We start from the raw sequence: 26,708 nt of genomic DNA on the forward strand, positions 1-26,708 counted from the left end.
CAGCAGCGCCGCCCAGATGACTGCGGAGGCTGCTGACAGTCCAGTCGGCGCTCATTGCAGAGCAGCTGTGGTGTTTGTTAAGCAGGCCCCGCACTGAGTGCTGACAGCCTCCGCGACTTCATTATCCTCAGCCCTCTGGCCCCTGCCTCCACCCGGGGCACTTTTCATAGGAGAGCTCCACTCACGGCTGCCCAGTTACCTGTCTCTCCGCAGACCTTGCCAGCTTGCAGCATAATTGTCTGTTGGCCACTGTTAAATGCCAGCCTGCCCACAGGCACTGCTGGACTTGTGTTGAACCCTGGAGCCGTGGTGGCTTCCAGCTGCCCTTGGCCCAGTACCTGTCGGGCTCCAGGGGCACCTACCTGGTCATCTCCGCCTTGGTGTGTCCTTCTGCCCGGCTGGGCCTGCTGTTCTCTAAGTGGAACCCATGCTTAGCGGGAGGGAAGTGGGAAGCATCCTGATGAAAACCTCACAGTTTGCTCTCTTGCTGTGGGAGAGGGGCTCTCTGAACCGGCCCTTTCTTTTGAGTCCATCCTTACCCCAGAATGAGGATATGTCACATCCAGCTGCAGGCCAGGGAAAAACAACCCCTGACTTTCCACGCTTCAGAAAGTCCTAGAAGGCACCGACCTCTTCCATTCAGTTCATTGGCTGCTGTTTCATTGCGGGGACTGGGGAGGTGCTCACAGAGGGAGGCTGCCTGAGCCAGGGCCATGGGTGTGCCCTTGTGCACCCAGGGTTCTTCATGCCATTTTCTCCCTTTCCACCTCACCCGGGACACTTGGTGAAGCCAATTTATAAATAAATGATTCATGATCATCCTTCCTTTCTCTGTGGGACTGGAGTTAACCTGGAGCCCTCTTGCTCTCATGTGCTTTGGTGCATGGGGTAGAGCGGTGTGAGCATTCCATTGGGCAGGCAGAACTCTCTCACACAGACATGACCCTCCAGCATACTTCCTGAGTGGTTGAAAACATGCTCATTGCCGCTGGCTGCGTCAGGGAAAGAGACTCCACCATTCAACGACCAGCTCCTTTGTTGGAGTCCAGAGTCTCTGAAACCCGGGTCCTTGTTTTCTCTGTATAACCGAGTGGGTGTGCACCTCCGAAGTCTCTAGCCCATTGTGTGGTGTCACCAGATAACTCAGTTCAACTTTTAGAGTGATGGTTCACTGCGTGGAGCGCAGGTGAGGGAGTGCTCTTCTGGCTGTGCCCTCCATGGGGTGTGGCCCAGGTGAGCAGCACAGGTGGAGACAGAGCAGGAGCTCCACGGGCGGCTCTTCCTCATCCATTGTGTACGTCCAGCATCTGTGGAAGATGCTATAGACGTTCAAAAGGTTCCCACTGCTGATAAACGAGTAGCTGAGAAAAAGCACAGAACGTAGATGTTCTAAAACAGGTTGTAAAGGAAAAACCAGATACTCATTTTGACTTGTTTCTATAAGAGTCAGTTAACAGTTTAATGAACAGTTACTGAGCTCCTGCTGCCGGGGGACTCAGGGCGACCCCCCGAGGGGTCTGCTGCCTGTTGCGTACATGCCCACGTGGCCTGTAGATTGAGCTCTTCAGGAAGGTCTGGTGCCCCTGGCACTGCCCCTCTGTTGCCTGTGGGAGTTACTGTTGGTCACTGCATGCACCTGCCTCTGCCCTTCTCCCTGTGCCAGCACGCGCATCAGCAGGGACAACTGGAGCAGCCCCTGTCAGAAACAGAGGGTCAGGAATGTAATGGGTGGCACTCCACAGCCCGAGGACTGGGCGGTGGCCGAGTCTCAGAAAGGGCTTGGGAACTGTACCCGTGCTTCTCTCTCTGCTCCTCAGTCCTGATGGCAAACCACGGCCAACCCCAGTTCCAGTGATTGCAAGTCTCAATTCCAACATCACTTAACCAACTACTAGACTCTCTCTGTCTCAATTCCTGACTCACAGACAATGAAATAAGCTTGCTTCACATTGGGTCAGGCGACCCCTTGTGCTCGGGGCAGGGGTACGAAGGAGAGCAGGGCTGTCCAGGACTCATTTTTGGCCTTATGGGTGGACGAGAGAGCGGGTCCTGAGAAGGGACACATGGTGAGCTGAGTGGGAGCCTTGACCTGTCACCTATGCCCACACCTCTCTTACTCCCTGGTGAGCACTTACAACGCCTGGGCCGGGACAGTCCCCTCCACAGCTCTGCTGACCCATCGGGTAGAGTTTCATTTTTGTTGGAGGGTGGACTTATGCTTGTTAAATATTGAGAACTGTCTTTATTAAGTTAAATTGAGACCAGTCTTTGAAGCTGAACATTGGTTGGGCAGAGAACAGATCACAGAATTCAGCAAAAGCGCTACCTAATTGATTTACCCCCACAAAAGGTTGACTTTTGAATGCGGATAAATGCTTTAATTATAATTGTTATGTCTACATATGTAGACATATGTCACTTAAGATCATTTGTTATTGTTTTCCCAAGCAGTTTGCTGTGGTCTACACTAGATTTAAACTCTGATGGGCAAGGGCATGTGCATGGAGAAACCACCAGTTACTTTATTAGGGGAACAGTTTGGGTGATTGCACTTTTACTTTGAAAGTTTAATATAGTCCCAGCTCTCTATCCCAGTTGCCAAATTCTCCAAGTCTCGGTGGTCATTTGACTGACAACTGCTTAAGCATTTTCACTCTGAAACTGGCCCCTCGGCGCTCAGTGCACACTGGAAGGGACGCCATTGCAGGCGGAGGTCGAATCTCTTCTCACTCTTTGCACTTTTTAGTTCTCAGAGTTTACAGCCACAGTTAACTTTTAACTTTATTCTCTTGGAACTTTTTCATTGATGTTTAAAAGGGCAGATCAAATGTGTTAACAGACTCATGAATGAGAGAACATATCCATGAGGTCTTGAAATATTCTGAATAATATTTTCTTTCTTTTTAGCTGTCTCCGTTATGAGGTACAGCGCCTCTGCTTTTGGGTTTGCAGTAAGTAACCTGACATGTACTTTTATGAAGTTGTGCACGTTTTTCCTGAGCCCACGAGTCTCACCTGGGCTCTCAAGGAGAGGGTGGTTAGCAAATGAGAGCTTCGCATGACAAGCACACCGTCTATGGAGATCGCATCTCGGGGGATTAGCATTCAGCAGAAGTGAACTGCAAGGAAGCTGCATAATCCTCCAGAACAGAGAGGGGACCGCATTTCCCACAGCTGGTTGTGAGGGTGTTTTAGGGTGTTAGCCCTTTCCCCCCAAGGCTGTCAGGTGGACAATGGCACACGCGGGAGCGAAGGCTTTGCTGTGCAGGCAGAGGTGTGGGCGTCAGGGGCTGCTGCTGCTAGGATCAGTCCGCCTGCAGCCGGACCCGGGGAGCCTGACCCCCGCCTGCTTCCTCATGGGAGCTGCAGAGAGAAAACGGTCCCAGGTGTTTCACAGGCTGGGCATGCCGAGCACTGGGTGGAGCTGCCCCACGTCCCCTCCGGGTGCTTGTAACTTTCCAGGTGAGAGGGGTGCTGAGGCACAGTGACTCCAGGAGGGCGCTTGTAAACACCCCTCCTGCGCAGCTGTGGGTTCCCTGTGCCTCAGGGTAGGTGTTCCTGCCCACAAACCCACTTCTTCCTTTTGTTGTGAAAACTTAAGGTTTTGGGGGTTGCAGACCTTTTCAGAATCTTTAGAAGGAGTGCACTCCTTGTCCAGAAATACACACACACCACATACATGCACACACAACACACATACACACACGCACAACACATTCTCACACACAACACACAACACACACACACGTGCACACACATATTCTCACTGTTGTTCTTACAGTGCTCTCTTCCTCTTCCTTCACCTCCCTCTCTCCTCCCCCACACATTCACTCATTCATTCAAACAAAAGCACTGAATTGTATATATAATTTCAAAGTGTTTGCAGACAGCACAGGGCCCTTGGGTGACCACCCTCCCCCTGGCCCCCATGTAGAACAATCCCATTGAAAGCCAGAAGCAGATTCCTCACCCCAAATATTGTACTTGGGGTACACAGTGAAATGCTGAGATGCTCTTGCTTGCTGTGGGGAAACCAATTTCAGGGGTCAGACCCGTGTGCTCCCCCATATCTGCAGAGTGCTGGCAGCCAGGCTGGGGGCAGACCACCACGCCATGGAGCGTGTTTCCCAGGCCCGGGGCGCAGTGCGGAATCCGAGGAGGAGGAGCTGGCGTGTGGGGTGCCCAGGCCCACTGTTGGCTCTGAGGTCACTTGCTCAGATGTTCTGAGCCACAGAATCGTTGCTTTGTGTCTTCAGCCCTGTCCTGTTAACTCAGGAAAAGCACTAATGCCATGTCTCCTTCTCCTAGTTTGATGCCGTCCTCGATGTCCTGTCATCGGCGATCGTCCTGTGGCGCTACAGCAACGCGGCCGCCGTGCACTCTGCCCACAGGGAGTACCTGTAAGTGCACTCCGCCTTCCTCCGGGCTGCAGCACAGCTTACCCTGCGGCTTTGGCCCCGGTGACAAGAATAAGGTCCCGATTGGCCTTTGAGAATGGCTGGCTGGTGTGACGTCAGCCATATGATGGGCCCCTCTGCAGTGGTCAGCTCGATGGGTGTCCCTTTATAATACTCTCTGCTTTTGAGTTTGGAGTGAACATTTGTGTGCTCATTTGTCTGTCTATCCATCCATCCATCGATTCCTCAATCTGCCTATCCTTCCATCCGCGTTCTCTTGTTATTGGATTCTTTGCTCCCTTGAATTGTCACGCTTTTGTCTTCTTTTCTGAGTACAGTGAGTTCCCCAGGGTGATTTCCAGAAGACGTCTTGAGGGCATTATAACTTATTCTACTTGTCTGCCTAACGTCTTATCAGAAGATATTGCTTGCCTCAGTCTCCGTGTCCTGGGGGGGATAGTGCTGACTTTGAGGGATTTGTGTTTGTGGCCATAGAACGTGTGTCTTTCCCAGCTTCCATTTCTTTATCCCATTTGGAATCTTCAGGGCGACAACAGCACGGGCTCCAGAGTGAGCTTTCTTGGCTTTGAATCTCAGCTCCCCCACGTGTTACCTCTGTGACTGTGGGAAACTACTAGCTGCCCTGTGCCTCGTTTCCTCGTCCAGAAAAGCAGCAAAACAATACCTTCTTCATTAGGGTTATTGTGACAACTATATGAGTGAGATATAATCATCATAGTATGGCACACGCACACACATGCACGCACACACATGTACGCACATACGCACACACATGCACACACACATACACTCACACACTTTGGAACAGTGCTTGCCATGTAGTTCAGTAAACCTTAGCTGCCACGATTATTAATTATTAAGGGTTCTCTCCTGAGCCTGAGCCCCACTGGTCATTAGGGCAAGGGTTTTACCCTACCTCGGCAGGTTTTGAGCAGCTAAGTACAGTGGGGCCTTGACTTACGAGTGTCCTGACTAACGAGTTTTTTGAGATACCAGCTGTCTCTCGGCCGATTTTTTGCATTGAGTTGATAGAGTAATTTGAGTTAACGAGCTCCTTAACAAGCGCCTTAACGAGCTCGGTCTCGAAACGAATTAAACTCGTAAGTCAAGGCCCCACTGTACACAGGAATGAGGGCCCCTGGCTGTGGTTTGTGACGGTTCCCTATCCTAAAGGTACTCTTGGTAGGGATGCTCTGTCAGACTCAAACATGCAAAGGTCGGGGTCCAAATGGTGGGTGCCAGCAGACTTGAAAGTAATCATCTCACATCCCATGTGCCAAACGGAAAGCTTTGGAGAGATGACACCATGACTGATTCGCTAATGAGGATGAATTTTAGTTTAGTTCATTGTTGGCTTTAGGTGGAGCACAAAACGTCTTTTAAGTGTTAAATACTTAATGTGTTTTAGCTTTTTCAACAAATATAATTAAAAATGGTAAAATTTGTGACATCACATGACATTGCTTAGTAAGGTTAATTTTGAAAAAGGTGAGTCCATCTGTGGTTGAAAAAATGTAAGGAAACAGCGGTAGTAAACTGATTTTGTAAAATTTGAAATGTTGTTACCTTAATGACCACAGTTGAACTAATGCTGCTCTAGCCCGAGGAGCAGCTGTGTCCTCCCAGCTGTTGCTGGCTGTCACTGAGGGAGACCGTGGGAGCACGCTGGAGAGCTGGAGAGTGCAGAAGCCTGGAGATATGCCCAGATTGCAAGAGCTAGTCCCTGTCCTGTCAGAACATATTTCTTTGTTCTGTGGTTGCACCGTCCAAGACTGTAGCCACTAGTGGCCATTCTAGCACTTATTTGTGTCTCGTACTGAGGGGTGTTGTAAGTATAAACTATATACCACATTCCAAAGATGTAGAAAGAAAAAAGAATGTCAACGTTTTATTAATATTTTTTAAAATATGGATTATATTTTGATATAGTTTCTCATCTAACTTGCTTATTTTTAATCTGATTTTATTTATGCTAAAACCAGTTTCTTACCTATTAGTCATAAAGCTGCACATTGTTGTGGCTTTTCTATGGTGTTGGGATCTTGGTGACTGTTTGCCAGGTGGCCTGGAGTTTTTCCAAGATTAAGATTGATAACAAGAAATGTTTTTGGTTTCACTGTTTTTAATGATCCCAAAGCTGGTACTATTTTTTTTTAAGAGGAAGGAACCATCAGGAAGTATTGTTTTATTTTTTTAAATATGTTTTTATTGATTTCAGGAAGGGGAAGGCAGAGGGAGAGATAGAAACATCAATGATGAGAGAGAATCACTGATTGGGTGCCTCCTGCACCCCGCCCCCTCCCATGGGGGACTGAGCCCAAAGCCGGGCATGTGCCCTGACCAGGATCCAATCTTGACCTCTCAGTTCACAGGTCGATGTTAAACCAGTGAGCCGCATAGCCAGGCCAAAGCAGATAGGTGTACCTATATTAATACTCCAAAGGCAAAAACTCACAGAGGAGTTGTTTTGATAATTTCCAGATAGTGGTTCATGTGAGGATGCCAGTGAATTCATTCAGAGATTCTTAATCTAGGGATTGAAACGACACTCACAACCCTCTATTGTTGGCTTAGTTTAAAGTTTTAATCTCTGGCTCATTCCTTGTAAATTAAAAATTCATGAAATCACTGCCAGCTGAGAAACTGATGTCTCCATAGAAATGAGCATGAATGAATCATGAGAGGCAGAGCTAGGAAAGCTATTGGATTTCAGTTACTTGCTGGAGAATAATATTTGAGAGAATGGGGAAATACCCAACTGGTCCTTAGTTAATTCTTCTAATTTTTCCTACATTGACTCTAAGGTTCAGAGTGAATATCAGGCTTGGCATTGCCAGTGCAGGGAGAATAGGCCGTGCCTTAGCCTTGCCACCTGCACACTGTGTGGGGCGGGGTGTTCGGTGCTCAGAGGAGAGAGTGTGCCTTCAGCACCACTGAGTGGAGCCCACCCAACAGCTTTGTTCCGTTTTATCCTCTGTTACTGTGGGAAAACACAACGTTAAATTTAGCATCTGAAGCAAAGGGTACATACAGTTCAGTAGTGTTAATATATTCACACTGTTGTGAATAGATCTCCAGAACCTTTCCATCTTGTAAAACTAAAACCCTGCACTCATTACACAACCCCCTGTTACCCTTTCCCCATCCCTTGGCAACCACCATTCCACTCTGTTTCTAGGGCTTTGACTATTCTATGCACCTCATATAGAGGAATTGTGCAGTATTTGTCTGTTAGTGACTGGCCTGGTTCACTTAGCATAATGTCCTCAAGGTTCACCCACATTGTAGCATGTGTCAGAATTCCTTTCCTTTTTAAGGCTATATAATATTCCACTGTACTTATGTATGTATATACCAAATTTTGTCTATCCATTCATCTGTTGATAGACATTTGGGTTGTCTCCACTTCAGCTACTGTGAATAATATTGCTACGAACAAGGGTGTTCCAGTATTTCTTCATGACCCCGCTTTCAATCCTTTCGGGTATAGACCCAGAAGTGGGATTGCTGGGTCAAATGATAGTACTACTTTTCATTTTTTGAGGAACCTCCGTACTATTTTCTATAGAAGTTACTCAATTTTTTAATCCTACCAATGTTATTTATTTTAAAAAGCTCCCAATTTGATTGGTCACCTTCTTGTGGGGAATATGTGTGTGGAGAGGGCAGACCAGGTTTACTCAGGGTCAGGGTTTTCACCAGGTGAGTGAACTAGAGAGGGGAGAGGGAGGCAAGTGTATTTGTAAGGGAGGGATCCAAGAACGTGCCAGACTATTCGAGCTGAATACGGAGGCTGGGAGGACAACGCAAGGTTAGTGAATAGTCACCATGGATTAGAAGTCTTGTTGATCTTGAATGATTTGAGAGTGGGATGCTGAAAACCAGGACTTCCCAGGTGGCTCATTTGCTTGCGTGGCTTTAGGGTGGGAGTGGGTGGCTGAAGTGGGGTGAGGACAGAGGGTCAGGGACATGTGTAAGGCCAGGCATTGGCTGGATGCTCCACGTGGGACTGAGGGGATGTTTGCAGAATTTAGGGAGGAGACAAAAGGGCATGAGGCAGGTGCTAATATCCTCAGTGAATGAAGGAGAGGGTCAGGGGGGTGGGGGCAACAACAGGAGGGGGAGTGGGTGGTTTAGTCTGCGGGTACCTGGGAGTGTTGAGGGAGAAAGCCAGAGAAATTGGTTTGGAATTCACCGGGAGGGAGACGGGAAGAGTCGGAAAACAGTATGAGGGCCGGGAGACTGGGAGGAGCATGAAAGTGTTTGGGCACCACACAAGGGGACACAGGCTGGGAGCATGGTTATAAGGCGGGAGTGGTGGCGGTTGTCCCGGTGACGGGATTGCTGGAGGGCACTCAGAAGAATGAGGCACTATGTGTGCACTTGCATTGTGATCTCCAAGGTTCATTCAGTGAGGAAAGCATGGGGCAAAATGGTGTTTAGGGTATTATTTGTTTTAGTAAAAGAGGTTTCCAGCACTTGTGTCGACAGAAAAGCACCTCTGTAGGGACACAAGGAGACTGGCAGCAGGATCGCCTCTGGGAGGAGGTCTAGGGACGGACAACGGAGGCAGGCGCTGCCTTTATAGCTTCCAGACCAGAGCTGACCAGTAGAGCTCTCTGGGGAGATGGGTCTGTCCTCTGTACTGTCCATTGGGGTAATCATTAGCCACAGGCGGCCTCTGAGTACTTGACATGGGGCTGGAGTGTCTAAAGAACTGGATTTTAAACTTAATTTAATTTTAATTAAATAAAAGGATCACATGTGGTCGGTGGCTACCATATTGGACAATGACTCTTTAGAGACCTTGATCATTTTTAATCTATTTAAAAAAACAGATAAAGTTATTAATAAATCAAAGCCCAGGGAATTTGGAAATGTGAGGAAGATATTGAAGGAGAGGAGGCATGACCGGAGGGGGAGGGTGTGGGAGAAATCAGTGTAGGAGGAACTTGGCAAGGCTCACTGACGCAGGGAATTTCACACCGGTCTTAGGCATCTTCAGCCCTGGGTACCGTGTCAGGCCACAGGAAATACAGCCTCCTGCTGCCGTCAGCTGCGGAGGGCCATCTGGGTGCTTGCCACAGAAGGTACAGATTGACGCCCATCGGGGCCTCTGACATTTTACATATGATTGCAGCACAGGTGGGAGGCCCCAGGCGGGCTCCCCAGTCCCAGCTGTCTCTCTCGCAGGGCATCCGCTCACTGACACAGAGAGGTGGAGGCGGGGCAGCTGCTCACCTTGCATGCTTCTAATTCTGCAGCACTGAGCAAAGACAGCCTGGGAGGGTCTTGTTCCTAATGGACCTCCACATGGCGTGATGCTCAGCAGCACGGCTGAGAGCTCTGGAGGGGAGATTCTTAGAGAGGCATGGATCCTCAGTGTGTGTCTTCTCGCGTGAAGTAAACGGGCACACTGGTTCTCACCCAGGCCAGTATTTGCTCCGTTTTCTCTTCCAATTTGCTGAGCCAAATGTTTGGCCTGAAAACGACCTGTCGACAGGGCGGCTTGATAGTCTTTTGATCACTGGTTTCAGCAGCAACCCTGCTGTTTTTGGAAACAGCTCCAGAACTGGACAAAGGAAAGGAACTGATGCCGTGAAGAAATGATGGATTGGGGATTTGCTTTTGGTACTGAACTAAGGAGACTGCAAAGGCAATGAGTTATACCAAGAGCATATTAAAGTAGTACCACATCTCCCCTCTTCTCCTGGGATATTGGATGTGGCCCTAAATTGGGGGCTCTGGGAAAGAGAATTGCATTTCCTCCATACTTGTTAGTGCTGTCAGCTTGACAAAGCTCGGGAATGTATTTTAGCTCAAGAGCAGCCCCTGAATGAGAATAAATAACTACACAGCAGCCTCGGTGACTTATGAGAGCCGGTGTGGAAGGCAGAGCCTCCACCGCAGGATGGGAGCTCACGGGCCTTTGAGAGTTTGCAGGGAGTTGCCCTCCCCTGTCGTGAAAAGGACATATGAAACCTTCAAGAACCTGACAGGCAGGAAGTAATAGAGGAAGGAGTGTTGACTTCCTTGGTCCCTGTTATAAGGTGAATTGTGTCCCCCAAAAAGATATGTTGAAGTTCTAACCCATAGTGTTGTCTCCATCACAAGACCTCATCTGGGTAGCCATGTGGTGTCCCCCCTTTTCTCCTGTGGGTAGACCCATAAGGAATCCTGGGCTTGGAGCAGCAGGCTTAGGTGAATGCATTTCGTGACACCAGGCCTAGGGAGCCCGACAGATCAGTCTGTGCAGCAGACGCTGTCTGGGTCTAGAAGGAACCACCTTTGAGATGAGGGCACTGGCTGAGATCCCTTCTCCCAGGGGCAGCACATTTTGAAGGGACCCATCCTACTTGCCTTTTTGTGTGTTTCCCTAGTTGACTAACCCCTTTTCTGTTTTATGAGCTGCTCTTCTAGTGATGTTCATACTATGGCCATCAGCAGATGGAGGAAGCTTCCTGTGTTTGTTTGTTTGTTTTTTAAAATTCTATATTGTCTAGTTCCTGTAGGTTCTGAACATACAGCTGTGGATTTCACAGTTCGGCAGGAGCCATGGCCTCGGGGCCAAGGGGTTTTGAGTTTGTGCTCTGGTCTCTGATAGGTTTTGATGTAACTCTTAGGACAGCTCATCACTGATTTCTTACCATGCTTTGGTCTCCGTGCTGGGTACTGTTCATCTCATTTAATCTTCAGAACAGTCCTATGAGATACAGGAGTCACTGTTCCCATTTTATAGGAGAGGATATGGAGGCTTAGAGGGAGAGAGACTTGCCCAGAGGCGTAGAACTGGAATTTATGCTGGTGATTTGCCCCCAGCCCTGCTGGACCCCAAAGCCTGGTGTTGCCTTCATTTCCAGGCAGTGCCGTGCAGTCCTGCTGAGGTGGGAGAGCCCCGGGGATTCATGTGAACCAATGACAGTTGTGACTGTGGACTCAGAGTGAGGAGGAATTAGGAGGGAACAGCTGGGAACAGCCCCAGCCCTTAGCCAACCCCCAGAGGCCATCTCAGCCTCACAGCCAGATGGAGGGGCCTGGTGAATGGATCTCCTCTCATTTTCCCCGTAGCTCAGAAAGCAGTCATTTTTCCAACCTGAGAGGCAGAAAAACCGTGTTTTAGGTCTGTTTCTGGTACACATAATGTAACTACTCTCCACTTTCATTTCCTCATCTGTGAGGTTTAAATTAAACCTACTGTTTTACTTGCCTTGGAGGCAATTCAGGAAAGGATTAAAAGAGAACATGTTTTGAAGAGTTGAAAAGTGTGTGTGTGTGTGTGTATATGCATATGTATGTATATATGTACATACTACATATAAATATATACATACATATGTTCATAATTATATATAGAAGTAAATATATAATATATTTACAGGTGTAAAAATGATACATACTGCAAAATACAATTAAATTGTATTTAAATTCTTGTGTTTTTTAATTTTTAAATTAGATTTTTTATTGAGTGAGATGAGAGAGAGAGAGAGAGAGAGAGAGATTGGTTACCTCCCATACACGTCCCTACTGGGGATTGAACCTGCAACCTAGGTCTGTGCTCTGACTGGGAATCGAACTTGCCATTGTCCTATATGGGATGATGTTCCAACTAATCAAGCCACCCGTCTAGGGCAGTTTTTTTTTTTAATAAATATATTTTATTGAATTTTTACAGAGAGGAAGGGAGAGGGATAGAGAGTTAGAAACACTGATGAGAGAGAAACATCGATCAGCTGCCTCCTACACGCTCCCCACTGGGCATGTGCCCGCAACCAAGGTACATGCCCTTGACCGGAATCGAACCTGGGACCCTTGAGTCCGCAGGCTGATGTTTTATCCACTGAGCCAAACCAGTCAGGGCTAGGGCAGTTTTTTAAAGTTTTTTATTGTATTGTAGTAAGAACACATAACCTGAGACCCACCTTAACAGATTTTTACGTGTACGGCAGGGCTGTTTCTGTGGGCACAATGTGGTACAGCAGATCTTTCGAGCCTGTCCATCTTGTATGACTGAAAACTCATGCCCATTGTGGAGCAGCTTCCTATTTTCCCCTCCCCCTTTAACTTAATGCTTAAATACCAGCCACTAGAATGGAAAATCTCTGAGAGGACTCGGTATATGTGCACAAAAGTTGCTCCAAGCTTTAAATGGCAGGGTTACCCACCCCTGCCCCAGCCCCATAGCTTTCCTAGGGCAACTGTGAGAATAGGCAAAGTTACTGTGTTACTCTCTGTGCTAGTGTGTTTGTTGCTGCAGAGGGATCATTTATCAGTGGTTCTCAACCTGTGGGTCACGACCCTTTGGGGGTCAAACGACCCTTTCACAGGGGTCGCCTAAGACCATCAGAAAACACATATATAATTACATATTGTTTTTGTGATTAATCACTATGCTTTAATTATGTTCAGTTTGTAACAATGAAAATACATCCTGCATATCAGATATTTACATTACGATTCATCACAGTAGCAAAATTACAGTTATGAAGTAGCAACGAAAATAATTTTATGGTTGGGAGTCATCACAACATGAGGAACTGTATTAAAGGGTCGCGGCATTAGGAAGGTTGAGAACCACTGGTTTAGTTGAATGATACGCATACACCCACCAAAAATTGCTTCTTGGCATTTTTAGCCAAGAAATCTCTTGCTTGTTTTGTGCCTGTGTTTTCAGTGAGAAAACCGTGTGCCACTGTTATCAGTGGTGTGGAAGTCCCCTAAACAAACCATACACTGACCTTCCCTGCTCTTCATTCAGAATTCAAATTCTCTCCTCTGCCAAGGTGAACCTGAGGCAGAGATCACGGGAAACAGGTTATCAAAGGCGCAATTCTCCTAGGACACGATGCCATATGTTGGATTCTGACATTGAGAACTCTCCCAAAATAGTAGCCATGTGAAGGGTGTGTTGACAAGTCCCGCACGAGAGAACAGATGGGACTTTGGAAGATGTCATATTTAGGCCCCTATATCTCAATATTCCCGTCACCTCTGTTTTGAGCAGGCTCCTCTGCTGGCTCCCTCCCAAGAAGACCCACCTGGCAAATATCCGCTCTTCCTCAGGTCCGCTTGGCTGTTGGCGTTGACAGCTCAGGGAAGGTGGCCATGGAGAGACTTCTTTCCTGCCTTTTCCAAGCATAGTAAGGTTTATGGGTCTGTAAATCTTGAGGGACTTCCATGAACCTGAGTTTCCTTCTTATTGTGAATTCTCTATAACCCGCATTTCTGGATGGTGAGTTTCCAGTCGGGTACATGTTCTGCCAACTTAGTGTGCACTTTGTTTCATGTGTGAGAAGGTAAATTTTGTTCTGGAAAAGTCCAGTTTTACCGACCAGACTTCTATCAGGAGATGCAGTTTCTAACACAATCTGATGGATATTTGTTGACTCAACAGTGAGTCACTGAGCATCCACTGTGTGCCAGGTACTCTTCCAGGCACTGGAAAACAAGGGAGAAGCCGGCTCCAGGCTCGTGCATCTGAAGGGAGGTTGACAATAATGTAATTGCAGAGAGAAGTAAGAGCTGTGAAGGAAAGCAGCCAGGGCAGCGTGACGGGGAGGGGGGGTCCTCCGCAGCTGGGGGTCCAGGTCCCAGCACTGATACTCCGATGGGAGGAAGGAGCCTGGTGAAAGCATTCCTGGGCAGAGGGATTGGTGCAAAGGCCCACGTCAGTTTTATGTGTCTGAAGGTCAGAAAAATAGGTGCCCACGGCTGGACCCAGTTAGTGAGGGGCAAAGGGTGAGCTGAAGCTGAGAGGCTGTGGGACTCTTGGGAGGAATTTTGATTATAAGAGCAGTAGGAAGCCGTAGGCAAGTTATTGAGAGGGGTGTGTGGGGGGTGGGGGCGTGATCTGATTATATAATTAACGTCGGAGAGCTCAGGTGGTTCATCATGAGGGAATTTTGCTATTCTTGTAAATGTATGAGGACCTGTGTGTCTTTAAAAATGAAAACTGTTTTATTGATCTCATTGATTATAATTGTGGTGCATATTTGTAGGACAAATAACGTTTAGATTAATAGAAATTTTAAAGTGAAAGTGTTCTCTCATTCGTACTTGCTGTCATCCTTTCCTACCCTCCCGTAAAGATAATCATTTGAATAGTCTGGCGTATGTGCTTCCAGAATATTTTCTGTGTAAATAAAATATAATACACACCCACATGCTTTATGCACACACATGACTAGGTGCCAATGAAAATAGGATCTTCCCGTACATATTGTTCTGGATCCTGCTTCGTTCTCCTGACACAACACCAAGGTCACTTTAAATCTCCCGTCGGTATCGAATCCGTTCACTTCAGGGGCCCCGTGGGGTCCTGTTATTGGCGCTGTGAGCATTCACGTCACAGCCCCTGTTAGGAAGCCTGTGTCGCTCCAGCTCTGCTCTTTCAGGCTGTGCTGCCATTCACGGCGTGTGCACGAGTCTGTGCACGACCGCTGTGTGCTCCTCAGGCCTGTGCGGGAAATACTGGGTGCTTTTTTCTTTAAAAAGAGACAACTGAACTGTGATTTTAAAGACCATTCGCGCATCCTAGCCCCATTTGTAGTCTGAATGAGGGTGAAAGCTGGTTTGTGGGCCAGAGGGTGCCTGCACTGAGACCTGCTGCCCCGAGCGTGGTGGGGCTGTTGTGCCCCACTCATCTGTCATCTGGGTTGTTCATGAGGTGGCCATTGTGATGGGAAAGGCTGCCGGCCACAAAGGCAGGGGGGGATGAGGAACACAGGCAGGGATGGTAAGCTCACCTAGTTGATATGCGCAGCGAGCCGGCAATATTCCCCCGGCGCCCTTCACCGCGGGCACAGCTGCAGGTCGGCATGAGGTTGCTTTCCTGAATATCATGAGTAACTAAAGCCGGGGACAGGCTTACAGACAATAGACTACACAAACTGGGTCTGCCCTTCCGCCATTAACTGCGATTCTGCGTTCCCAGAGACCCCGTAGTTGGCAGCGGTGGCAAGCCCATTCAGGCTCCAATACACGTTTCCTTATTATCACAGCTGTAAGTTGCAAGTATCACACCCTAGTAAGAGCCCAGGAGCTGAGGGAGGAAATGAGCTGATGAAAGGTCTTGGGAGAAAGAGATGACTTTCTGCGTGTGTGTTATACCCAGTGCCCGGGACAGTCCGGGAGGGCGGGCCTGAGTGTGAGGAATCGCACGGTGCGAGGTGCTGGCTGTCTGTTGTTTGGGCAGGAGGCCCATCCACCCACCTCTCTGTGGTTGGCACCGTCCGCTGCCTCCTTCTGCCCATTCATGCCCCGGGCAGTGGAAGCCTGCAGGAGAAACTCTGTGAGGACAGGTTTAGGATATTAGCCAAAGTGCATATTTTAGTGGCCTTCTCAAAGCGGGATGTTAAATGGCAATGCCGAACAAACATAAAACCCCCTCGCTCTCTTCTCTCCATCAAAACGGGACTGTGATATGAGCTGGTCCATGTGGCTGGAATGGAGGCCAGAAAGAATCAGGGCCTAACTGCAGAAACAGAGGCATGTCTGTAACCCAGTTTCTCTGTGGACGCTAGATTGTCTGATACTTGATTGGCCCATTTCAGAGGAAGGGCGTGTGTGTACTGGGAGAAAATGCATTTGCACATTAGCTGCTTTCCAGAAAGCGTTACTTTGATTTATTCTCCTCCCAACTCCAGAGGGGCGCTGAGGTTATTAGATTTAGAGCCCAAGAAGGCATAGGTTATTGAGCTAAAGAAAAGGCCTTAAACTAGTAATACGGGTTATTTTCTTACAGAATAAAAACAATTCGGGTAGATTTATTAACAAAGACATTTTCTTTTTTTAATTTCACTGGGGCCCATTCCTGTTGGGAAGTCCGTCTTTTTTCTCCCAAGGGCCTCGTAGAGCGCATGCAAGGCGTCCGCAGTGACGGGTGGTCCGTTTCCTGGGCATCTGAATGAATAGCATTTGCAGAACGAATTTAAAGGGGGAGGGTAGGTGCTGCCCTCCTCCAGCGCCCTGCCTGTCTCTTACTTTCTTGTGAGGCCAGCCTTCCTTTTGGTTTGGGATTCGTATGGGGACACACGGGTTCCTCACCTGTGTGATGGTGATTTTCCTGAGAGGCCTGGCCTGGCCACTAGCCTGGCAGTGGCCTTGGAGCCCAGCACCATCTCTCCCAGTGCAGGCCTTCCCTCCTGCACGTCTCCTGTAACCCTCACTGTGGGCCTCAGCCCTGCTTGGATATTGTAACTTATCTTTATGATTTTTGAAAATCAATTGCAAAAAAAACCCTAATTTTTTTTTTACTTTTTATAATTGCAAAATCTCAAAGTATAAAATTAAAAATCACCCCTCATCCCACCACCAGAGGAAGTGGCTATGTTCTCTCCATCTCCTTTACGCATATGCACGGGCTTACGGGGTTTTTACAAAACTGTGTGTGTTTGGTTGTACATCCTACTTTCTCCCCCACTTAACTTCCCACAGGGAGCGTTTCTTCATCATTAAAAAACTCCTGATTTTTTAAATCTGCTTTTTGATGAGTTGATTTCCTTGCTTGTTTTCACTGCTGTGTGTAAAGTGGCATTAGTGGATGTAGGATGGAGCGAACCTGCATAGAGCGTTTACTAATGACATACAGGCTCCCCTCGGGCAGGCAATCTGTCTGGTATAGTCGTAGAGTGGATTTTAACTCAGCTCCTCCCTGGGATAACTATTTTATTTAAAATATTTACAGATTTTGGGTGGTTTTATACAGTTGTGTTGTCCTGCTAAATGCATCCAAAGTGTCCCCTCCCTTTTCTTTCATTAAGCAGGAAAACCGTCTTCCTTCCACCCTGCTGGCTTTGGGAAAGGCAGTGTCCAGTGTGGAGTGAGAGTCACCGTGTTTCTGACTAGTGCAGGCTGAGCAAACCTCCCTTGGAAATCCCGCCAGCCGGAAGCGGCCATGCCTAGGGCATCAGGCTGAGTCCTCCAGCTCATTCTGTGTCCCCTGCAGAGCCCCCTTCCTCTAGCCTAAAGGAGAAGTTGGTTGTGTCTAAATGCCTGCAGCAGTCCTGCCGCAGGTGCAGGTGCTCCTTCCCGTTGCCTCCTCACCCCACTTAACTTAGCCTCACTCCCCTTAAAGGCGCATCCCCCTTAGCTTTTCGGGTCTCCACACACCCCTGCCCCTGTCTGGGAGATGATTAGGGGAGGTGCCCCATGAGGTCTGGCCAGGTGCCAGGGGCAGACTCTGCGGCAGTTTGCAAGTGGTGCCCATCTCGCTCTCAGGTGGTGGCAGTGCTGCGGAGCCTGCAGCCCGTGTCCCCTGAGGACTTGTTAAAGCACGGCTCCTGGGCCCATCCCAGAAACCACCGGAATCACGTGACTCACTGAGACTGGACTTAAGGACCCACCCCCTTCTTCACATTTTCCTGATTAATGGAGCCTTTATTCCTTTGAACCGGAGAAAAACCACTTATCCACACTGATCCTACTCCTGGAAGAAGCCACAAAATGACTAGAGTAATTCATCTTAAGATGAATTAAATATGAGCTCCTTTGCCTAAGGCAGAGGAAGGTGGCAGGATGGAGATGAAGCAGTAGGTGCCTGAGAAGTTGGGGGGTTTAGGGTGAGGCAAAGAAGTGCCCTAATAATTTTCTCTGTAATGGGTTTTGAAAGGCACCAGTGATAGCTCTATTTCTAAGTGAGATGTTGCTCGTCCACATTTCCAATCATCTCTTGAGCCTTAAAAAAATTGGACACCACACACCTCAGCTCCTTTTTGTTGAATGAAGTTTTTGGCATGTGACCTTTTAACAAGCCCATGAATAATTCTCTCCATTGACTGGCTGGTGATGTTTTTATTCTGAGATGTCCTAGCAGTTCAGTGATGGCACACACACTCCAACCCCCACCTACACCCACAGACTGGCTATTAAATTAGTGAGGGGTGCAAATTGCATGTCTCTTACACAAAGCATGTTATTGGTTAATAAAATTACTGAGTACACATATGCCAGTCTTTATCCACAGACCCTGATTCTCTAATTTGGCGGAACCACCGCTGGCATTAGTGGTGCAGGTGGATGTCTGGTTGTAATTACCCAGGGCCTCATCACATACGCTCTGTCAGGAGCCCTCTCATTCTTTCCATCCGTCAGGGAGCCCACGGCCTGGTCATTAGGAAGGGAATGGGCATTGCAAGGGCTGCTCATGGCATTTTTTTTCCTACATCTGTGGGATTCATTTCTTTTCCCTTTGTTTTAAAAAAGCAGTTGCAGGTTACTTTAATTCACAGTCATTGGGCAGACACATTAGAGCAAACTGGGATACTTGCAACAGTAGGGCAAACTGTAGTAGGTCTCAGATAAGCCAGTAGAATAAGTATGGTGGGAATAATAAACAAGTTTCCTCTTCATTATTCCCATAGTTATTCGCCCCATGTGGCTAGCAGCCTGTTCCTACGAGGTTGATTCTGTTGTTGGTGAAATAAAGGCCACGGCTGGTAAAGTCTCTGTTAGATATGAGGCCTCCAACATGGCACAAGTGGATTATTTGCAAATGTGCCTCGTAATTTCTGGTTGTGGGACTTTGGGGCCAAATGACACGATCCATGCAGCCATGAAGCCCTAGCGTGCTGCCACTTTAGACACTGCTCATTTGTGAGACTGACCTGCTCAGGTGAATCCATGTCCTCCCGTAGGAACTGGCTTCCCTGAGTAAAGGCAGGCAAATTCCAGCGCTTTTCATCCCCCTGATCAAATGAGCTGACATTTTATTCTGGTTTGTTTTCTCTTCAGGGGAATGTGTCTGTTTTTGTGTAGCCCAGCTCTGGCCTCTGTAGGAAGCAAACCTGGCCGCTGGCCTCAGTAATGTGCTTGGACAAGCAGAGGGCATGGAAGTGCGGGGTCTGGTGCTCAGACCGCAGGGTACTCTGAATCACCAGTGGAGCTCCTGCAGGCCCCAGAGTCTGTGCCCACTCCCTCTAGATGTTTCCCACAGAACCCGAGTAGGGCTACGGGATGTCAGGTATACCAGATGCCCCAGATCATGCTTTGGAGAAACAGAGACACAGCATGAGATGAGAAGCTGGGTGGTGAGTGGCTCAAGCATGGGCTTCTGGTGACACAAGTGGGCTGGGTCCATAGCCCAGCTTGGCAGCCTTAAACACACTTCTTTTTTTAAAAATTAAATGCACTGGGGTGATATTGGTCAATATGAACATACTAGAGGCCCAGTGCATGAAAACTCGTGCACTGGGAGGATTCCCTCAGCCTGGCCTGCCCCCTCTCACAGTCCGGGAGCCCTCAGGGGATGTCCTACTGATGGCTGGCCTCCCTCTGTGGGAGGAGACCAGGCTGATCAGGGGAAGGTGCCGCCCCCATCACCCCACTGCTGCTGCCACTGCTGGCTATGGCGGCTGCAAGGCCTGAGCTCCAGGCCTCGAAGCCACCAGGACGCAAAGGCTGCCTGAGCCCAAGGCTGCCTGAGCCCCGGGCCTCACAGCCACTGTGGCTTTGTCCAGATGAATGTCCAGAAGACATCCGCCCTAGTTAGCATATTACCCTTTTATTAGTGTAGATAGGTTTCAGGTGTGGATTTCTGTTACAAGATCTGTATACTGCACCGTGTTTGAACACACTTCTTAAACCCTGTGAACCATGGTTTCCTCAACTGCTAAAGGCAGTGGAAAAATCTGTCTCCTGGGATGGTTGTGGGACAAAGTGGGGTGTTCAGCAGGCACAGCTGCTACTCGCTGGTCAAAAGGAGCAGCTCTGTCAACTGATGTGTCTACAATGTTGTGATTGTTGGTGTGCTCTTCTCATGCGAGGTTTCTGTTCCCCCTTGTGCAGCATTTTGGTGGCCTTTCTGTGAATCCATCACTGCTCTTTCAGAGCTGTTTCCCGTCCATCAGGCCAACACGTGTCACTCAGTTTGGCCCTCTTGCTCTGTGGGTTGTCCCAGTTGATGAACATGGGAACCTGATGCCTATTCTCTGGGCACCACCAAGAGGAAGGCACATGCTGAAGTGACTTGGAGCAATGATGTGGTTGACACTTTGGGCCAGATCTTTCTTGTTGTGGGGGACAGTCCCATGCCTTGGAGGATGTTTACCAGCATCCCTGGTCTCTACCCACTAGATGCCAGCAGCACTTTCCAAAGTTGTGACAATAGAAACAATCTCCAGACATTGCCCAATGTCCCCTTGTCCACTGAGCAGAGGGAAGAATCACCCCAACCAAGAACTACTGATGCAGAGTCACATCTGCACCTTAGAACAGAAGTTCCTAAGCCTCTTGCTTCCTAAGACACCTGGAGAGCTTTGTGAAAACAAAAGAAACCAAAACTCACAGGTACGCTTACCTGCGCAGCTGCAGACTGTAGGGGCAGAAGCGTCAAGGGGCAGCCCATCCTCAGAGTTCTTCGAGCCTCATGGGTGGTTCTGATGAGCAGCCAGTTTGGGGACCAAGAGGTGTACCATGAGGTCACTTTGCCAGGGGCTCTGGGTGGACTTGCATGACAGGCTCATTCTACAGAGGAGCTTTCTCTCTGCCCTCATGGGGCACAGGGTTAGTAATGGGAAGGTGAGGTTGCAGGTGCGGAGGGAGTTTGGACCTTTAATGAGTGAGTTGTAGGCCCTCTCTCACAGGACCATGGGAGTGTGGTCCCAGACAGAGAGAGGAGTTTTGTGTGTTGGGGTCAATTCATTGTCCAAATAGCTCACTTAAAAAAAAAATAGCTTTGTGCCAGCTACCATGCTAATGAGCTCTGTTTGTGAATTAGCGCACAGCAGACGTGCCATTACGTAGATGAATCCGCCTCAGAGAGAGGTGAGGTAGCTGTCCAAGGTCCCACACTGCTGTATGCTGGAGCCCATGCCTCGAGCACGGCTCCCTACCACCTCTCTTCACAGCAAGGCTGAGACTTTCACTGTGGTTGCCAGTAATCAGGGCATTATCCTAGACTTCACTGAAACTGGTATGATCATTCCTAATTAGAGGAGTCTGCATCCTTAAATAACCAACAGACAGATCAGTCATTGGTTTGATTCTGTATTTGGGGAATGTGTGGATGGATAAAATACAGGGGGACAGGTTGTCTTATTAAAATGCCCCCCCCCCTTGCTTCTCTAAGGCGGTAGTACATACAGTTAGATAAATTATAGCAAGGTTGTCTTCCTCTGTCATCCCCTTCCCCTTTATATTGGCATGGAAGTGTGGTTTCCAGGTGAGTATGTCAAGAGATGGATCGGTGATGTGAACTGTCTTTGCCTCTACTTTGTGCCCGTAAACACGTGTCCCGCTTGCCATGTGGTACATAGTTGTCCACACCCGCCTCCCTCCCCGCCGTGGCCTCTCCCCCTGCAGACATGTCCGTGATTTAAAGGATGTTCCCATTGCTCTCCTTTTTCCCTTCTGATTGAGCTTCTCCGGTGACTGAGCACGCGGGTCCTCCCTCCACGGGACAGTGCAGCCGTGGGGAGGACTGTCCTGTGCTCCTCTGGCCTCAGGAAGCCCGTGTCTCTTTCTGCCCCAAGCTTGTCGCTGCCTCCAGGTCCACACGGAGATGGAGATACAGCTGTGTGCTCTGTGCCTGTGTGAGGAAGGCACGGCCTTTGCACCGACTTCCCGGGCCTCCTCTATGGACTGGACCGGATTTTAAAGGCTGCCCCCCAACAGAGGGCAAAGCCACAGGTTTCAGAGACAAATATGTAATCATTTGAAGGAGGGAAGTCTCTCTTTCTTTGTTTCTCTAATCCCACTTATTTGGCGGGGTTTATTCATAGTCTTGCTTTTAAACCTGTGAGTTTCTGAAGGGTAATAGGGAATTATAGACTCCTACAACAGTCCTGCCTGCTTTTGGTTGGACATTTGAGCCTCAGAGAATTATAGCCTCCAATTCTGGGAGCTCTGGACAGATTTAATCTCCTGTGGGAGCTCCTGTCCTGGGTCTGCATTTGGTTTGTTCACGTGGATGTTTGTGGTCAGACTGAGTTTATCTCCAAGTATCTTGTTTTCTCTTTCTTTTGACAACACACTGTGACTGTTCCTCCTTTTGGTTCTCCTGGAAGGCCCCCGCCCCTGCCTGGGACTGGGCAGTGATCCAGGAGTAATCCCAGGAAGCAGGAGCGAGGGAAAGAGGAGAGTTAGACATGAGGGAGAAAAGGCCCACACAGGTAACATACTGTGGTCACTTCTGTAGTCGGGCTCCATTCTGCCCTGCCTCTGCGCGTGCGCCACCCCACCCCCTGGGCACTGAGCTGGGACTCGATCAGAGAGCACAGGGCCATCCACTGGGCAGCAGCTGCGATCGGAGCCAGCCTGGGGCATGTGGTGTGACTCGAAAGGCATCTGGGACACCTTGCCCCTGCAGTTGTTCAGGTGACCCCAGGGGTTAAGAAATGTCCCACCTGTGCAGATGCAGACTCCAGCAAGTTACATGTACGTTTCCTAATTTCTCCTTTCCGACAATGGGCTGGATGTAACGATGGGCCAGCGCTGGCGTTTCTCTCTTATGATGTGGGATTGACGACTGTGGGAACACAGCAAAGGTCTGTTTATAATTGGAAAAGAGGAATTGCCCAGTTTTAGTCCATCCAGAAAATCAGGCAATCCCAGTGTCAAAGATACATTTGGATATGATGTGTTTGGATATGATGAAGGAGAAAAGGCCCACACAGGTAACATACTGTGGTCACTTCTGTAGTCGGGCTCCATTCTGCCCTGCCTCTGCGCGTGCGCCACCCCACCCCCTGGGCACTGAGCTGGGACTCGATCAGAGAGCACAGGTCAACATTTGCCATCAGACAAGTTTTCCACAGTGGTCCTCAAACAGGCAGCCCCCCGTTCCAGTTCTAGGTGCTACTTTTGTGAGATAGTCTTTGGCTGCCACTGTTTATAAGCAGATCTGTATTTTGCAGGGAAGCCTTCGCATTTTGCAAGTCTAATAAGAACTATCACTGTAATTTAAAGTTCTAGAATTTTTAGGAACTAGTTCTTGCAGATGAAGGCATTTAGGGTTAATCATTAATGTGCATTTCCCAAGTTATAGTACCATGTGGCTACACTGTATTAATACTCTGCAAATAATTTAAAGCCATTATTCTGTTTAGAAAGCTAGTTGCCTAACTCAGTGGATGAATAACATTTTTCTTTTAAAATACTCTCTTTCTGTTGTCTCTGTTTTTTATCTCTTCTTCTGGGAAATGTCACTCTTTAAAATAGTAGTGTGTGTAGGTCACAGAGAAGTTACAGAAATAAGTAAAATTCAGCCAAAAATATGGTGAATCTTTCTTGCCCTCTGACAGTTTTGTAAATGAAAGGAAGCCCATGATTTGTACATTGCACAGTGAGAAATCCTATATCATTCCTGACTTGCAGTAGGTAAACAATGCCTACTATTCAGTCCTTCCATTTTGGTTATGTAAATAAATCTGTGCTATCAACCTGTTGATCTGAAATAAAAATGTTTAATGAGCCAGAAACCCCCCTGCTACATTTAGACCAGAATTTTAGCATATCAGGACCTTGGTGATTAAGTCAAATTTGCTAATTTTAAGCATGAGGAAACTGAGGCCTAGAGAGGTCATACGAGTTCCCTGTTCTTCCCAAGTTAATGTCAAGGATAGATCTACAATCCAGGACTCCTGGTCCCACCCCAACTCCAGCAAAATTTTTGTGTTAAAATTCACACAATACCCAGATAAAGAAACTTCTAGCTCGTCTCTGGTTCAAGGCTCACATTTGGATTTGAGCTCCAACTTATCTGCTGCTTGGCTTTATAACCCCGAGCAGGTCACAGACTTTTCTGAGGCCTTCCCTAGCTCCCTCCCTTTCCCAGAATTCCCATCTCTCAGCCCTCCTACCTTGCCAGGTGGCAGCACTGATGAGAAGTCCCTGTGCAGTCCAGGAAAGGTGTCTGCAAGCCACAAACCCTTACCCACAGGCCACGGGGTGTTTGCCCCAGAGAATCCACACCCTGGGATTTGGCCCTGAGATTCTGCCTCAGGTGGGGCATGACTAAAGGATGGCCTCTACCAGAAGTTCCAGTTATGGAAGAAGATGCAACAAGATTAAATCAGAGGTGTTCTCTTTAGAACTTTACATATAGTCAGTATCCCGTTAGTGACCTGCAGCATTTTAGCCATCATCTTATTTATGTTCATGATGATTTTGAAAGGGAAGTAGTATTTCATCCTTCCCATTTTACTTATCAGTGAACTGAGTCTTGGAAAAGGAGACAAGAACAGTTGAGTGTGGGTGGAAGCTGACCATATTGCTCTAGCAACAGTGCTGCACCCACCAAAGGGCACACCCCACACATGGTGCTCCCTCCCCGGGCGGGACCCACAGTAGATGCTCAGTTAAAACCTGATTAATTTGTGCCCTCCAGTGTGAGACTTGGCAGAGACCAACGTTTGATACCTTACGGGGATACGATAGAAGGAAATGTCAAGAGTGATGTAGCTGGAGAAGGCATTTTTAGAAAGTTTCATTCTGTTATAAAAGTATAACTTGCAGAAAAGCAGAAGGAAAGAAGTTCATCTTCTCACCATTGTTAGTTTTGTGTATTTCCTGCCAAAAATGTCTCCCTGGGTTTGGATTTGTTTTTACACCTTTTTAATCTGTGTACACCATTTTATATCCTGCTTCTTCACTTAATACTTTCTTTCTGACACTTTAATGTCATCGATGAAAGCAATTTTAAATGGCACCCAATAGTCTACTGAATTGATGCATCACAGTTACTTAAACACTCCTTTTGTGGCACATTTAACTTCCCCACTTTTAAGTATAATTAATGCTGCCATGAACATTCTTCTGCAAAAAGCTTTTTCTTTGGGGATAGATTCCCAGAAGTGGATCAAAGAGAATGAACAATTTAAGCCAATTACTTTAAATACTGTAATCAAGCAGGTTAGAGACACTGGAGGATAGGTTACCAAGGAAATGATGGAGGGTTTCTGTAGCGATGAGAAGAAAGGAAAGAGTCAGTTAAGCAAGTCATGCCGACAAGCGTGTCCTGAAGGTGCATGGTTTTTCGTTTCCCGCGGAGGCAGTGGGTTGGTGCCTGATGCCTCCAACACGGGTGGGAGTTCCAGAGATCACAGGAGGATCTGTTCTTGTATATCTTTTTGGTTCAATAAGAATATTTATTCCAGGAGTGGCTTCCTGTACGTATCTTTGACATTGGGATTGCCTGATTTTCTGGATGGACTAAAACTGGGCAATTCCTCTTTTCCATAGTAACGCTGCCATCAGACAAGTGTTCCACAGTGGTCCTCAAACAGGCAGCCCCCCGTTCCAGTTCTAGGTGCTACTTTTGTGAGACAGTCTTTGGCTGCCACTGCCATAGGTATTTCTCTTCTAAGAACCTTGTATCTGTCAGCTTTGCTGCTATAACAACCATCCCCCAAATCTCTAAGACTTATAGCACAAACATTAATTTCTCAGTCGTTTTCCTCTTAAGCTGAGTTTTGGCAGAGCCTCTGTGCTGCATGAGTTTTTATTCCAGGTCTTGGGCTAAAGGAATAGCTCCTCTCTGAGGATCGTGGTTCCTATGGCAGTAGGACTGAGATGAGGCCAAGCCAACCAGGCAGAGCTCTGCTCAGGTGTGTGTGTGGTGTCTGTCATCTCTACTCACATTCTGTTGTGCAGGCGTACATCACACCTCTAAGCCTGATGGTGGGCAGAATGTATCCTCCTCTACACCAAGGTGCTGAAAAGTACCTGGCCAGGATCAGACTGTGTGGTTGAGATCAAATTGTGGTGCACAGTGATGCATCTACCACAGGTCCCCTGGGAGTTCACCTCCCGTTTTCTTCTGACATCCCTTGTCCTCACACACAGGACCTGGCCCAGTGCACGGACTGCTTAGACCCCGTGTGCGAGGCTCCAGACACAAAGGGTTTGCTAAATAACCTCATTGGTGGCTGGTGATCCTGGGACTCTGCATCATAGTTGCAGGTGGAGTTTTCTGAAAATGACACAGCAATACCGTCCTCCCGTGTGCTCTCTTCCATTCTCATCTTGTCACTTCGCCATCAAGAGGTGGCATCTTTTCCCATCTCCTTTCATCTTAGTCCTGTGAATCACTTATAACCAACAGAATGCTCTGGAAGGGCACTGTGGCTCCCAAGGCCTGAAGCTTGACCCTGTCCTGGAAAGCTTGCTCTGGGGGAAGCCAGCCAGCCATGGAGGAAGCTCAGCTACCCCAAGGGACATTGGCCAACCACTCTGCCCCGGTCCCAGTGAGCTTGGCCTGCCAGCTGTCCCTGCTGTGGGATGAGTCATCTCTCTGGGTTCAGTCCTTGTTATCACTCATCTTGGATTCAAAGTCCCAGGGAAGAATATCCTATCAGC

General features: G+C 48.1%; 1 protein-coding gene across 2 annotated transcripts in view; it reads left to right on the top strand.

Moving 5' to 3' along the window:
* The window catches only part of TMEM163 (transmembrane protein 163), a 237,366-nt gene that overhangs the window by 156,605 nt on the left and 54,053 nt on the right, over positions 1-26,708 (top strand). For both annotated transcript variants that reach the window (XM_059704621.1, XM_059704620.1), the window contains 2 exons: positions 2,908-2,951; positions 4,309-4,400. In XM_059704621.1, the coding sequence (XP_059560604.1) occupies positions 2,908-2,951; positions 4,309-4,400 (136 nt within the window). The remainder of the gene's footprint in view (positions 1-2,907; positions 2,952-4,308; positions 4,401-26,708) is intronic.

Source organism: Myotis daubentonii, chromosome 7, assembly GCF_963259705.1.
Source record: "Myotis daubentonii chromosome 7, mMyoDau2.1, whole genome shotgun sequence".
Lineage (NCBI taxonomy): Eukaryota > Metazoa > Chordata > Mammalia > Chiroptera > Vespertilionidae > Myotis > Myotis daubentonii.